Below are 14,977 nucleotides of genomic sequence, written 5' to 3'. Positions count from 1 at the left end.
GTCGAAATTACGAGAATAAAGTTGAAATGTTTTAAAATTAAAGTCGAAATTATAAGAATAAAGTAAAAATTACGAGAATAAAGTCAAAATATTTTTAAAATAGAGTCAAAATTACGAGAATAAAGTCGAAATGTTTTGAGAATAAAGTTGAATGTTTCTAGAATAAAGTAGAACATTTTCTAGAGTAAAGTCATACATTTTTGAGAATAAAGTCGAAATGTTTTGAGAATAAATTCGAAATTAGGGGAATAAAGTCGAAATGTTTTGAGAATAAAGTCGAAATTACGAGAATAAAGTCGAAATGTTTCGAGATTAAAGTCGAAATTATGAGAATAAAGTTAAAATGATAAAGTATGAGAATAAATTTTCAATTCACAACTATGAGATTAAAGTAGTAATATTTTGAAAGAAATATTTTGAGAGAGAAACCTTTTGCTGCTTTGAATAAAATCGATGTAGAGGATTTGGTTAAAATCTGCTTTAGTTTATTTAGCAAAAAGTAAATTCTTTGTGTTTTGGTGCTTCTTCACAGTTATAATTAGGAAACGGACAGTTTATAATTATTATAATTAGTAAAAATAATCAGACAGACATTGAGGAAATTGCCTCTTTTGTGCGGTCTGACATGGTGGTCAGTGGTCGACTCTCATGCTATTAGAAGAGACTCAAGAGATCAAAGAGTTTAATCTTGTAATATTTTTTCGGGCATGTCGAGAGGCTGTTGTGTTGATCTTTGGTTAATGCAGTGTTGAGGAGTATATTAGAAAATAATATATCAATACATGTTCAATATGAGTCAAAACCTTATTTACTGTTCCAATCAGATGACTTTTACTCAAATCATATTGGAATTTATGACTTTTAACTTAAGTTTTGCAATAAAACACTTTTTACATTTTCTCAAGTATGATTTTCAGGTACTCTTTACACCTCGGGGTTTTCATCATTCTGAAGTGTGTATCTATGTGTGTGTTGTGGTAGAATGCAGAGAAGGCACCTATGGTCCCGAGTGCAAAAAAAGATGCCGGTGTGTCAACGGGGGACGGTGTGATTCCAAGACTGGGGCGTGCCTCTGTCCTCCAGGTTACTTTGGAGCCAACTGCAGCACCAGTAAGAACTCGTCACACGGCATTAGAATCAATTTTATTGTCATTGTGCAGAGTGAAAAATGGTTTTGGAGATGTTTCTTTTGTTTCTGTGCAACAAGCAAGGTAAAAGATGACAATACCCACCAAATTGGTACCACAGAAGAACATTTGTAAGATGAAGAACAGGCGATAAGATGTTAGCAAACTGCCTCACCCCCACAGTCAAACATGGAGTTGAAAGTTTAATGGTTTGGGGTTGTTTCAAAGCAGAGAAGCTTCGAGACTTATTCTGGAAAGTAAAAAAAATCCTAAAAACAACATGGCTACTATTCCATACTACACCATAAATTCCGCCTGGACTGTGGATAATCAGAACCAACTTCACCATACAATGAGACAGTGACCCAAAGCGTACGTCTGAGCTCTTTGAGCATTATTTAGAGATCAAACCGTTGGTTTGAGTGTTATATATCATAGAATGGACCTCCCAGTCACCGCACCTAAATCCTACAGAACTGATCTGGGATGAATCACTGGGATGAGTCATAAAGAAACACCTTCGGCAAATTTTCCACTTGATTTTGGAGTGCACTTGGGGAGATTTCATCCAGTCACAAGGGGTTTGTTAGGGTTTGTGCTCTATAGCAGGAGATCTTCTGCTCAAACCCATATTTTCATGGATCTGGCTTTGTGCACAGAGGAATCGTCATTCTGGAACAAGTTTGAGTCTCGTAGTTTAAGTGAAGAGAAAATGTCTCTTGTCTGTAACTCTGTAGTAACAGTTTGGGGAAGAACCACATACGGCTGGAAAAGTCAGACATCCTAATTCTTGTCCATATACTAAACCATATATAGTGAGCCCTTCAGAAACCAAACCAATAGGAGTTATTTCCACGCTTGTGTGCTTTTTGTGCCTCAGGTTGTCCAGCAGGAAGCTTTGGCAAAGACTGTGCCGAAGTGTGTAAGTGTGGTGCCGGAGGACAATGCCACCCGGTGACTGGGAGGTGTAACTGCACATCAGGGAGAACGGGCCCTTCCTGCCAAGAAGGTACCAAATCGATGTGTGTGACGTTTAACCTAATTCTAGTCTCTATATATTTAGTCGTCACTTTGGATATATTAACACCTCCCTTGTGTCATGGCTGATTCGCACAAATCAAACGCAAACACACAATTCAATATTTCTTCTTTCTTTCAGCTGCTGCCCCTAGTGTTCACCCCAGCAGTCATTTATCTTCATACCACCCTGTCCTCTACATCAGCCTCTTTTCAATTATTCACCTGCATGTCTTTGCTCAGCAAATATAAACCATAAACTTTGGTCTTCCTTTCCTTCCACCTGGTGTCTCCATTCTAAGGTTTTTTTCTACCAATTTCCCCTATGTCCCTCCTCTACACATGACCAAACCATTTCTCTCACCTTGTCTCCAAAACGTCCTACCCGCATGGTCCCTCTGATAACCTCGTTTATAATCCTGTCCATCCTCAATCACTCCCGATGAAAAATCGCATCTTTAACTCCGCCCCCTGTCTTTTTGTCAATACCGCTGTCTTGGAAACAAACACACAATTCCATGCAAACTCTCCAAATTCGGTCACATACCCCTTTCCCCCCTGCACTTTCACGTCCGTTTTTTTGCAACGTTCAGCATTATGACGAACGAATCCTGTCCATTTCCTGTACGTGGGGAAGGTGGTACCGGAGGCCCAATTTCCAGATGATTAGATTGCTAATCGTTTGCACTTATCACTCGTTTTCCAGCACCTCGATGAAACGGGACTTTCCGAGAGCGAGCGTTTGCTACGTTGCACGTTTGCGTTTTGCATGCCGAGTTAACATGCATCACATCACCGATGCCTCTCGAGTAGTCGGGTTCTCTGTGTTCCGTGTCGACAGATTTGGCACCGAATCAAATAAACAAACAGGGGGAAAAAAAATCAAAGCAGATCTCAAACTGTTGTCCTGGTTCTAAATTACCCACGGAAACATGATTACTCTTTTCTTTCGCTGCCAAATCGTGGCTCCGGTGCTTTTTCGCTAATGATCTTGGGCTTAAGTAAACGCAGGAAACTTTGTGTGTGTGTGTGACCACCGCTAGTGTGTTGGAGAGTCTTAGTAATTGCAGTCATTTGGAAATTTTGAAATAAAAAGCCGTACTTGTGCTGATGTAGCAGCGATGGAAAGCAAGAGCTCGTCTGATTAAACTTTTGTCCAGCCGCGCCTATCGATGCACCCAAATCGGTTGTGCACGCAAATGCCAGGCCTTTTTTTTGACCGTCGTTTGAATTCTATTTGCCGGTAACTGAGTACTCAAAAGATTTTTGAAATAGACATTAGATTAAAAATGAACAAATATAACCCTCTATGTAATGGTTATGCATCCCCCCCCCAAAAAAAAAAAAATCTGTACTGAATCATGAAAATGTGCTAAAGGAAATAAATATGAATATGTTCATTAAAAGATATAATTATATAATCAATCAGTTATGAGTACCTTATTTTTCGGACTATAAGCCGCTACTTTTTCCCCATTTTGAACCCCGCGGCTTAAACAATAAAGCGGCTAATTTATGAATTTTTCCTGGGTTTTTCCCGGTTTCACAAACTTCAAGCCAAAAAACTAAACCCCATAACATTAGACCAATGAAATTTCCGAACGGAAACGAAAAAAAACGCACCTCACCTGTGTTCTGAGCTGCACGGCATCGGGAGAAAAAACTTTTTTTTAAAACGCACGCCGATGCCAAAAGATAAACTCCCGAGAGAAATAGTTGTGAAAGGAAGGAGGAAGACAGTGAACAATGACTTTCTTGGTCGGCTACTGTTTAGATACAAGCCGTTGTACCGCGTTGAGTCTGGGTGAAGGGAGAGCTCACTAACTCCAGTTACAACAGAAATCATATAAGCACAGACAGGTTTCCAAAACTCGTTCTTTTTTATTTTTCTTGGCAACACGGTTAAGAGTTAGTCAAAGAAACTTAGAAATGAGCATAAAAAAATAATAAGGACATATTCCTCGGTCTTACACACACGCAGTAATAGCGGAAAATGCAGTGGCATGCTATTCCCAAAATACCGCTATGCTCGTAAAGGAAGCAACATATTTCACCCGTTACACTGTGTGTAACGTGTCTTTCATTAAAGCCTGTGTAAAGTACATTAGTGTAGACAGGTGCGGCTTATTTATGTTAAAAATAAAAATATTTGTAAAATTCAGTGGGTAATAAATTTTTAAAACATTTACGGAAATAAATAAAATATAGCGCTCTCTGTGCAGCGGGCTCATGTGTGCGGGCTCATGTGTATTTTGCAATTATTCAAAAATGTATTTTGCGCTCTATTAAAAAAATCACTACACTTTTTTCACGCTTCTCACTTCTTAACCTAACGAGAATATTTTCAGTTTCTTTACAGTTTTAAATGGTAGTCTCAGACTTTTTTTTCCAAATTACTCCCTTACACTGGAGACTCCTTCCAGAAAAGCCAAATAAACATCACCTTTTTCACCTTTTCCACAATATAAAAGTTTTTTGTTTCACTCAGATTATGTCTCCGTATGAACCTACAGTTGCTTTGGAATCGGCACCATATTCAACTAAGAGCATTAAAACAAACCCTGGTGAATCAAACCAATCAGAAATAGAGAATGTGTTCGTCCTGTTTGCTTGCAGTGTGTCCCAGGGGGCGCTATGGAGTTCGGTGTCGTGGCGTGTGCGCGTGTGCGAACAGAGGTGTGTGTGACCCTGTTGACGGAGCCTGCAGATGTGGACTCGGCAGCGCCGGAGTGCGCTGTGAGGAAGGTAAACAAACAGAGAGTAACCATGCGGCAACCTGTGAAACTATACAAAGTATACAAGCGCCTGAAGCCATGTGCACTTAACTTCAGTATATCAGGAAGGTGTTCCAGGACACGGTGTCTGTCTCCTAGTGTAATTACACGCTTGATGCCAAAACAGTGTCTTAAGACCGTGTGTGTTTGTGTGTAGAGTGTCTCCCAGGCTGGTATGGAGCTAACTGCGAACAGGAGTGTGTGTGTCAAAATAATGGCACATGTGACCGCATTACAGGCTCGTGCTCCTGTGCAGACGGATACTACGGCCCCTTATGCCAACACAGTGAGTGTGTGTGTGTGTGTGTGAGTGTGTGAATGAAACAGGATTGAACTATAAACTGGTTTAAAGGACAAAAGCACCGCTGCATCGCTCTCATTAGATATGATTGGTAATATAGCAAAAAAAGCCTAAACCCACTGCAGGGGTTTTCATATGTTCAAGTTCAAGAACAAGAATTTATGTACTTGTGACTCGAGCAAAAATGTATAGAGAACTTTTACTAGTCTTATTTAAGCAGAGGATCGATACAGTACATTTACTGTTGTTTGATTTGATTTCGATGTTTTCCCTCTTGCTTTTTCCACTAACCCAGAATGCCCTGACGGATTTTTTGGTGAGCTCTGCTCCTCTCAATGCAACTGCACTAGCAAACAAACGTGCGATCACGTAACAGGACGGTGTACGTGTCCTCCAGGCTATATGGGCGAACGCTGTGAGAAACGTAAGGGATTTGCAGAAGAAGTATTTAAAAGTATTTGGATTTGTGATGACCTAACAGTTTTTTGCGATTATTTCAATTTTATTAGATAAATTATATATTACATTTCTATCTGTCTGTCTGTCTGTCTGTCTGTCTGTCTGTCTGTCTGTCGGTCTGTCTATAAAACTCACTCATAAGATGCAGTTGCACTCTAACCTCTGTAAAACATATCTTCATGGAGCTGGCTTCTTGCACAGAGTTGGGTCTCATAGATTACTAATGTCTCCAGCATTGTGGTAACGAATTTGGGAAGAAGCATATATACTGTATATATACTTTTGCACATGTAGTTTATGTAATTGGGTTTATGTAGATAAATGTCATGGAGATCTGCTTGTTTCAGTTCCTAATAAGTGTGTGTATGTGTATGTTTACAGGCTGCACAGTGGGCAGATTTGGTTTGGGTTGTGTACACCAATGTATGTGTGTTGATGGTGTCCCTTGTGATCCAGTCACTGGTTGGTGTCTTTGTCCTCCAGGAAAGACAGGGGAGCGCTGTGATAAAGGTATGATTCTAACGTTAAAGTGTAAAACATTCATGTAAACTGTAGCTGGTCTTCTTGCTGATGCATGAATATAAAAAATTATGTTTTTTTAGCATGTTGGAAAGTTTTGTAGTGTTACATTGTGTTATAAATTGTGCAGTTTTGGTGTGTTTTTAGTAGGTTGTAATGTTGTAAAGTTGTGTTGTGTTCTGTTTGGAAGTAGGTTGTAGTTTTTAGTATGTTGAAAAGTTTTGCTGTGTTTTTAGTATGTTGTAAAGGTGTAAAGTTTTGCAGTTTGCTATTTTGTAGTATGTTGAAGTTTTTTAGTATGTTGTAAAGTTTTGCTGTGTTTTTAATATGTTGTAAAGTTGTTTAGTGTGCAGCTAGTATGGTACAGTATAATTTTTTGCATGTAAAGTTTTGCTCTGTTTTAGTATGTTGTAAAGTTGTGTGTTGTTTAGATTTTGTTGTATGTTGTAAAGAATTTGCTTTATTTTTAGTATGTTGTATAGTTGTAAGGTTGTAAGGTTGTGTGTTGTTTAGTTTTGTAGTATGTTGTTTTAGTATGTTGTAAAGTTTTGCTGTGTTTTTATATGTTGTAAAGTTGTGTGTTGTTTAGATTTTGTTGTATGTTGTAAAGAATTTGCTTTATTTCTTAGTATGTTGTATAGTTTCAAAGTTGTGTGTTTAGTTTTGTAGTATGTTGTAGTCTTTTAGAATGTTGTATAGTGTGCAGTTTTGTATTATGTTGTAGTTTTTAGCATATTCAGAATTGACTGTTTAATATGATGTAAAGTTGGTATAGTCGTTTAGTGTTCAGTTTTGTAGTATGCTGTAAAGAATTTTTTTTTTTAGCATGTTGTAAAGTTGTATGATTGTTTAGTATGCAGATAATTTTTTTATCTTGTAGTCTTTAGTATGTTTTAAAGATTTGCTGTGTTTTTTAATGTTGTAACATTAAGTAGTGTGCAGTTTTGCAGCGTGTTGCAAAAATAATTTACCCTGTCTTTATTACAATGTAAAGTTATGAAGTTTCTGTGCAGGTTGTAAAATTTTGTAGTTATGTTTTTTACTGTGTTGTAAACTGTGTGGTTTTGTAGTTTGTTGTTATTTTGTGTACAATAGTTGTACAATCTTATACTCTAGCATACTGTCATACTTGATTATGCAAATGTGTTGGCGATGTGATATATAATAATTACTTACATTGCAAAATGGTAATGAGCTTAAAAATGTAATTTATATTTAAAAAGTATTAGTTCTGCATAATTTAGTTTAATTTCACCTGTATAGTGTTTTCAACGATTTTACACAGCAGCTATACAGAAATATTTAAATGCCTTTTAAAATGTATAAGTATATCCTTCATGAGAGAACTCCTGGGTGAAACCTGATAAAGAGATAACAAATTATTAATTTTCAATAACTAGTAAAAAACTTGCCAGTTGTGTTAAAAAAAGTTATGAGCTTATGAATGAAAACAAGGTATATGATGCATTATGAATTCATATTAATATGAATGTAATCATTGGTCATTTTTTATGAACTTTCAATACAATTCTTCTTGGGGAGTGGCAGCTCTGTGGTTTCATCAAGCTGCCACTCTTGGGCCCTTGAGCAAGGCCCTTAACCCTTTGTGCTCCAGGGGTGCTGTATCATAGCTGACCCTCTGCTCAGACCCCAGGTTTCAAAACAAGGTGGGATTTGTGAAGAAAAGAATTTCACTGTGTTGTAAATGTATTCAAAAAAGGCTATTCATTAATTTTACTACATGCAACCACTCTCTCTCCTTCTTTCTCTCTCTCTTTTTCTGTCAGAGTGCATAAGCGGATCATTTGGCCCTCAGTGTTCTCTACGGTGTCAATGCACTCATGGAGGGCAGTGTGACCAGCGAAACGGACGCTGTGTGTGTTCATACCCCTGGTTTGGACCAACTTGTCAGGATGGTAAAATTCATTTTTCTGTATTTTTCTCTTCTCTCTTTTTTAAATTTTAACCTCATTCGTAGTTTCTATTAATCAACAACAGATATATTTGTTAGATTTAAGGAAGGCTAGATTTAGGTGTGCTATAGCATTACTCATCAGCTTGAATAATTATTTAGTTGATAAGGATAGATTTTAGCCACATTCTGAAAAGACAATGAAAATACAGTTTTTCATAAGACTTTAAAACAAATTCATTTCTATTCAATTTTGCCTAACAATTGAAATGTTATTATTGAAAAAGTTTATGTTAGTGCAGTGCTTTCATTTCCTGTTAATTTTGCTACAGTACTATACACAAATTTAGGATTATGCTTGTTATTTTCTATGATGGAAAAATTTGCTGATCTAGCAGCACTTAGAGCTTTTCTGTAACTCAGGAGATTCTCCTTCAATGCTATTTGAAATGCTCTCAATTTGGTTGGACGTTATTTACATTCTAATATCCGAGTGGTCTGTTTTAAGGTACGCATATGATTAATTTTTTCTCCCCGATCATTTTGGTTTAAAGGGGAGCTCCATCATCAAGAGTGTAATGAAACGTCGATTCTAGGTATTCAGTGGCCCAGTCGAGCTCTGCGGTGTCAGACGGAGTCGATAAAAAAACCTTACTTACACTAACACTGAGGCAGATTTAAAAGGAATCTGAAATCACTTTAGATTGTGAAATTTTGACTATATATTTTTTAGATCTAATCCAATTCTTAGTCTTAAATCAAGAGTGTGTCCACCACTATGAGTGGCTCCTATACCATTCTGATTCATACCCACTGAATCTAGAATGGACACAGCTGCTGTTCTTAAGGAGTCATCTTGATTATTATATTAAAGTCACCAAACTATTAATGCTTCGTCTAAAGAAGTTGCCAGATTTGTGATGAAATCTGCAAATTCTAGAAGAAAATCAGAGTAGGGCCCACCAAACCACGAAAGCTGTAGTGTCTAGTCGAAGTTGAGGTCTGTCCATGTAACCTGTAAGAATGTAATATTTTCAGAGAGGTGTCTCATTACCTTGTTTGTTGTCAAAGAAGTGGCTTGGGAGAGGAAGAGATGTGTTTCCACACCTTTTTCCATCCACCATGTAATAATGCTCCAATTCTATATTGCTGTACGTACTTGGTCCAGAAAGCTGAAACTGCTTCAAGAATGTGTGTGTTTCTATGTATGTGTGTGTGTGTGAGGAAAAAACCCTACGATCTATTGCTTCCAAGATGTTAAGGCTCTTCTGTCTTTTTCCATTTTGGCCAGTCTTCTTTGACAGTTATGTTAAGTGAACCACAGCAGGGTTCAACATATGTGTGTGTGTGTGTGTGTGTGTGTGTGTGTGTGTGTGTGTGTGTGTGTGTGTGTGTGTGTGCACGTGTACATGTGCCCCCACTTTACATACCTTATGGAACCCCTGAAACCTTCCACATTTGCTTCTCATTTTTGAGGTCACATGCCTTTTTCCTCAATGCTGCTACTTTCTTGTCCTCCTTTTGCCCTGTTTCTACCTTCTCTTTTTATGTCTTTTCTCTCTTCTCTCACTTGTAAAAGGTGCTTTGTTCTACCATAGCAGGAAGCAAGTACTTCTTTCATTGCTCAACCAAATGTCTAGCCAAGATATCGGTCTAATTGAAAGAAACATATAGTATACCAGTGCAGAGATATCAGGTTTGTCAATAAACATCATTGTACTGTAGCAAAACAAGTCTTATCATGAGTATGATATCAAAAAAAGTCTAACTAGGGACTAAAAGTAGAATGGGATGTTCAAAACGCACATACCTAGCTATTCTCAGATGTCTTCAAGCCTTGTCCAATCGCTATAAAACACGATTCTAGAATATTCCTTGAGAGCACCCATAAGGTCCCGATTTCAATTGAGCCAACTAGAGCGCCTTCAATTCCATGTCAATTGGCTCACTGTCCTAAAGATTCTTGAGGATGGATTTGGACTGTAGTTAATGTCAACAGTCTGCTACATTGACTCAGGACTACAGTTTGCTTCTGATCACCATCATTGTACCCCGCAACATCGTTTATCTGCAATAAATGGACATTCGGTGCAACCCAGATGAGGATGGGTTCCCTCTTGAGTCTGGTTCCTCTCAAGGTTTCTTTCTTATGCCGTCTCGGGGAGTTTTTCCTCGCCACAGTCGCCACCTGCTTGCATTGTTTGTGTCTTACGACAGACTTTAATACACGTATTCTACACATTCTGTTTTTCTCTCAGAGTTTATCCCGGCTGCTTTAACCCCACCGAAGAGACGGCGAGGGCTGTAACACGAGGATCATCTACGGCTTTCTGGAAACGCTCTCATTCGCACGCACACTCTTTATGTGTGCGGTGTATGACTCTCCAACCACTCCTTTCACCATTCTGAATGTGAAATTGAGTGTGATTTTAGCCATGCACTACTATAACGTTCTACCTGGGACCGTAATGTATGTGCATTTTGATGTGCACACACACACGTGTGGAAGCGTATGCGCATTAAATATTAAGCAAGAGCCCATACTACCACAAGATCTATCCAATTTTCGTGAGTCAAGCAAATGCAACCCTCTGACTTTTCGTTTCACGGCTTCCAAACACAACATAGCAGCGAACGCTGGTCAAAATTGCCCGCAAATGGGATGCAAAACAAAAACGCTTACACTGTAGCAGTCTTTTACGTTTTTTCAGAGACATGCTTGATCCTTTTGTTTCAATGCAACAAACTAATATATGAATGACCATGTTGTACGTTTTCTTTTTTAAATCCTCTTTTAAAAAAACACTTTAAAAACCTTTTAAACCTTTTAAAATGATAATTACACACTCGGAATCTGGACAGTATGTTTCTCTGTTTCTCTGTTTCAAGTTTTAGTTTTCTAGTTTGTTGCATAGAAGCAAACGGAACATGAACGTGTTTAAAAACAGAAAAGACCTGGTGTTTCTGGACTTCTAACCAGGCTGTGTACTAAAACTAAAGTAAATTATGCTCTAATAATACTTCTTAATTAGCATGCAGAGTTACGCTGTTGAACTGAAACCTGAGTGGATTTTCCAGAAAAATTATTGTATCCATGTTTTATCTGGAATTAACGCACATTCGGCAGGTTGTATATCTCAAACAACGAAGCAAATGCACCCGATAGGAGACGTTTCTGTTCGTCTATTTGTGTAAGCAAGCGGTATATTATTTGTGGAAAAATGTGTGTATGTATGAAGAAAAATTAGCAGTATTGTCTATCGGAATGGTGTTTTTTTTTTTGTTTTCGGATGATTGTTTCCAGAAACGAAAGTTTTTTTTATAATTTCCTGTAACGCGATTCCAGTGATAAGCGCGACCGAGATCAAGTTACTCAGCTTGTGTAAATTGTTAAAAGTGAGCCATCCGGTTCAGTCGGATTGCTGTAAACGAAGGCCGCGAAGATCTGTGATTTTACTGGTGCTTACACGCCAAAACATCGCTAATCCGCAAGCCCGCAAATGGTCCGCGTTTCGTACCGTACTTTCAACAACCAGAGTGTAAAAAATGAGATGCGAAAGACGGACGTACTTCGTCTGGCGCAATTCTTGGGATTACTTTTATTTACCTCGAGCCGTCACGCAAATGCAAATACTGTCTCGTTGATCAAACCGTTTTCTGAACCGAATGGTGCCGCAATGACGAATTGTTATGAAGTTTGAATTAAATACTGAGTTTTTTTTTTTTTGCTCTCCCGTTAACACTGTGTCTGTTTTTGAGCTGATTTATTCATATGTATAGTTCTTTCCCAGCAGATCTTGATGATTGCAGTCTATTAACAGTCTCGTGTTAGACTGAAGCACGATTGGTGTTTCTGCGGCTCTCCGACGGTCTTCAGAACTGTGGGTCAGTTTTGGATATAATTGCTTACGAATTTATTCTTTGGGAATGTTTAATTCCTGAAAGATTAGCTTCCTTATATGTTTTCATTCATTGTATTAGTGCTTCTCACTGTTGGGTTTGGTTTTGGATTTTCAATGGTGCTAGCTAGGGGGTCCACGATGTTTTTTTTATGGTGGTGATGTTTTTTTGTGGTGAAATTGTCTAATACAACAAGGTAGCAAATTCTCTTTTGCAGAATCTCTGGTTGGATGTAATTTTGTCTATTAGACTGTTTTAGGCCACAAAATATATATTTTTTATTATTATTTAGTTATTATATTATTTAACAGGTTACTACTTTAATATAATGCGTCAATTCCAAAAATGGAAAAACAAGTAAACCTACAGTATAAAAACAAAATTATAGTTACATTAAAAATGATATAAAATTATAGAATTTCAATACTATTACATTTAAGTAATAAACCATATATTTCAATATTGTAATTGTCAAATAAATTTGTACGAAGGTTTAAAAAAAAAAAAAACTGGTTAAACACGTGGTTCTTCCCCAAACTTTTCCCCGAAATTTGGAGACACGCTTCTATAGGATGTCTTTTGTGTCTAGCAAAAAGGATGTCTAGCATTAAAATGTCCCTTCACTTCAACTATGAGACCTAAAAAATGTTCCGGCATAAGCACCAAGCCAGCTCTATGAAGATATGCTTTCTATGGGTTAAAAGATGTGGCAGATCTCCTGCTCCACAGCTCTGACCTCTTTTGAGCAAATTGAATGTGAAAGCTGACTACACCACAGTCCTCCTCACCTCACCTAGATCAGTAGCTGACTTTACTAACAACCTTTTAGTTGAATAAAATCTCACAAATCTCCTTAGAATCAAGGGGTACATCGTCCAAAAAGAATGGAGGTTCTGAAATTCTCAGAAACGGAAGGTCACATGTCCACAGCCTTTGGTCTAATTTAGTGTATGTATGGCTGTTTTAAAATAGCCCGTTTATATTAAAAAAAGCCGTTTTAGTCACAAAGCGTGTGTGTGTTTAAAAGATTGAGTACAGGGCAATGCAAAGGCCAGAGAGCAGGATGAAACCGAGGAGGTCACCTGCCTTTACCTGCCGTCCGCTGACTCACCTGAGTGGAACAGCCTCTTTGTGAATGTGTGTGTGTGTGTACACACACGTGCTATGATCCTAAACAAGTCCTTGAAGCATTACTCAAGTGCAGCCGACCCAGACTGATGGATGGGGGGCTTCTCTGACCGGCCCCATGTTGTGACAGACGACAGATGTTCTCTAATAATGTTTATCGGGCTAAAGCCTTCAGCCAGCGATGACACACACCTGTTTCTTGACGAGAAGGGGCCTCGAGACCATCCACACACACACACACCTGACACCAGTCAAACAGGCCTCCAAGGGCCATCCATCCAGGAAAACACTGGGTGGCCACACTGTTGCTCACAGTGACTTTAATCTGTCCAACATCACACACACACACACAGAGGTCCATGCATTCCCCTGGCAGAAGTGTCCGTCAAACTGTGTCCCAGAAAGAAATCGCTAAATCCGTCTCTTTTACACGTATCTGAAGCCACAAAGCTTCTACTCTAACACTTCCACGATGGACTTCTTTTTTACTGTCCTGACCACGTGCTGCCAGTCAGAAAACCATCAGTGACTGTAAAATGTATATTTAACCGGGAAGTTCGTCCCGCTGCTGGGTTTAGAAAGAAAAAGAAAACTTGGAAAGACTGGCAACGCAGGCAGGGCGGCTTTTTATTAAACCCAAAATGTATTCCATGAATCCCTACAAAACTAAATGTAAAAGGAGAAGGTTTGCTTTTACTTGGTTAGTATTGAAGCAAGAGATAAGTGCTTTTACCTTTTTAAGTACAGGAACAGTGAATAAAAATACATTATTATAAGTAGCAGAGTAGAATTTCGCAAATGGGGAACACTGGAATGTTTGAAGAGCCCACGAAGGCCTGATTAGAGTTCATCAATAAAGAATCACAGCTCAATCACACTATAAAAAGTCACTGCCAAACAGAAAGATTCATTCGAACATAGTGTACACTTAAACTAGGAGACCCAAACCTGTTCCACAAAGCCAGAATTATGACGATATGGAAGATCTGCTATTGAGCTCTGACCTCAACCCTATTGAACACCTTCGGAATGAATTGGAACGCACCCGAGGCCTTCACAAATCTCCACAAGCACACTCCAAAATCTAGTGGAACATCTTCCCATTAGATTAAAGGTTATTCTAACAACAAATAGGGACTAAACGTATAATGTAATGTTCAAACTACAGTATACGTGTAAAAAAGGATGTCTCTGGATGTGGTAGCATGAAATCCTTCATTCACTTGAACTAGGAGCCCCAAACCTGTTCCACAAAGCCAGGACTATGAAGATATGGTGTACATGGGTTGGAGTGAAAGATCTCCTGCTATAGAGCTCCGAACTCAACCCTATCAAACGCCTTTGGGATGAATTGGAATGCACCCGAGGACTCCTCACCTCAGTACCTGACTTTATTAGCATGCTTGTGCCTGAATGAGTACAGATCTCCACAAAATCTTTTGAAACATCTGCCCGGAAGAGTCTACAAGGCAGCAAATAGGGACAAAATGTGGAATGGGATGTTCAGGTCTTTAGTGTTCAGAGGCGGAAAGAGTAATAAAATATTGTACTCAAGTAAAACTACTGTTACTTCAATAAAATTTCACTTAAGTACAAGTAATCGGTCTAAAAATCGAAAAAAATTGAAATTAAAAGTCACTAATTTAAATTTTAGAGTAAAATGTACAGTTACTTTTTATTAAAAGTGGGGATGGTGGTGGTGGGGAATTCTAGTATAATTCAGAAAGGACAAGAGCATATAAATATCAAACTACCGTAGTTGTTTTTAGTTGAAGGAACACCTTTACCAATGAAAGTGCAATAGCAACAAAGAAATAAAACAAAACCGAAAAAAACAATA

At 38.3% G+C, this 14,977-nt stretch overlaps 1 protein-coding gene across 2 annotated transcripts in view; it reads left to right on the top strand.

Annotated features, from left to right (window-relative positions):
• megf6 (multiple EGF like domains 6) overlaps window positions 1-11,849 on the top strand; it is a 59,008-nt gene extending 47,159 nt beyond the window's left edge. For both annotated transcript variants that reach the window (XM_046862826.1, XM_046862827.1), the window contains exons 22-29: window positions 982-1,110; window positions 2,008-2,136; window positions 4,761-4,889; window positions 5,076-5,204; window positions 5,515-5,643; window positions 6,060-6,188; window positions 7,985-8,113; window positions 10,368-11,849. In XM_046862826.1, coding sequence (XP_046718782.1) covers window positions 982-1,110; window positions 2,008-2,136; window positions 4,761-4,889; window positions 5,076-5,204; window positions 5,515-5,643; window positions 6,060-6,188; window positions 7,985-8,113; window positions 10,368-10,417 — 953 coding nt within the window. In that variant the 3' untranslated portion in view covers window positions 10,418-11,849. The remainder of the gene's footprint in view (window positions 1-981; window positions 1,111-2,007; window positions 2,137-4,760; window positions 4,890-5,075; window positions 5,205-5,514; window positions 5,644-6,059; window positions 6,189-7,984; window positions 8,114-10,367) is intronic.
• Window positions 11,850-14,977: the final 3,128 nt, after the last annotated feature.

The sequence above is a fragment of the Silurus meridionalis genome, chromosome 12 (genome assembly GCF_014805685.1).
Source record: "Silurus meridionalis isolate SWU-2019-XX chromosome 12, ASM1480568v1, whole genome shotgun sequence".
In the NCBI taxonomy this organism is placed as follows: Eukaryota; Metazoa; Chordata; class Actinopteri; order Siluriformes; family Siluridae; genus Silurus; species Silurus meridionalis.
Note: the sequence above shows the minus strand (reverse complement) of the source record. Positions and strands in the feature narration are given on the sequence as shown.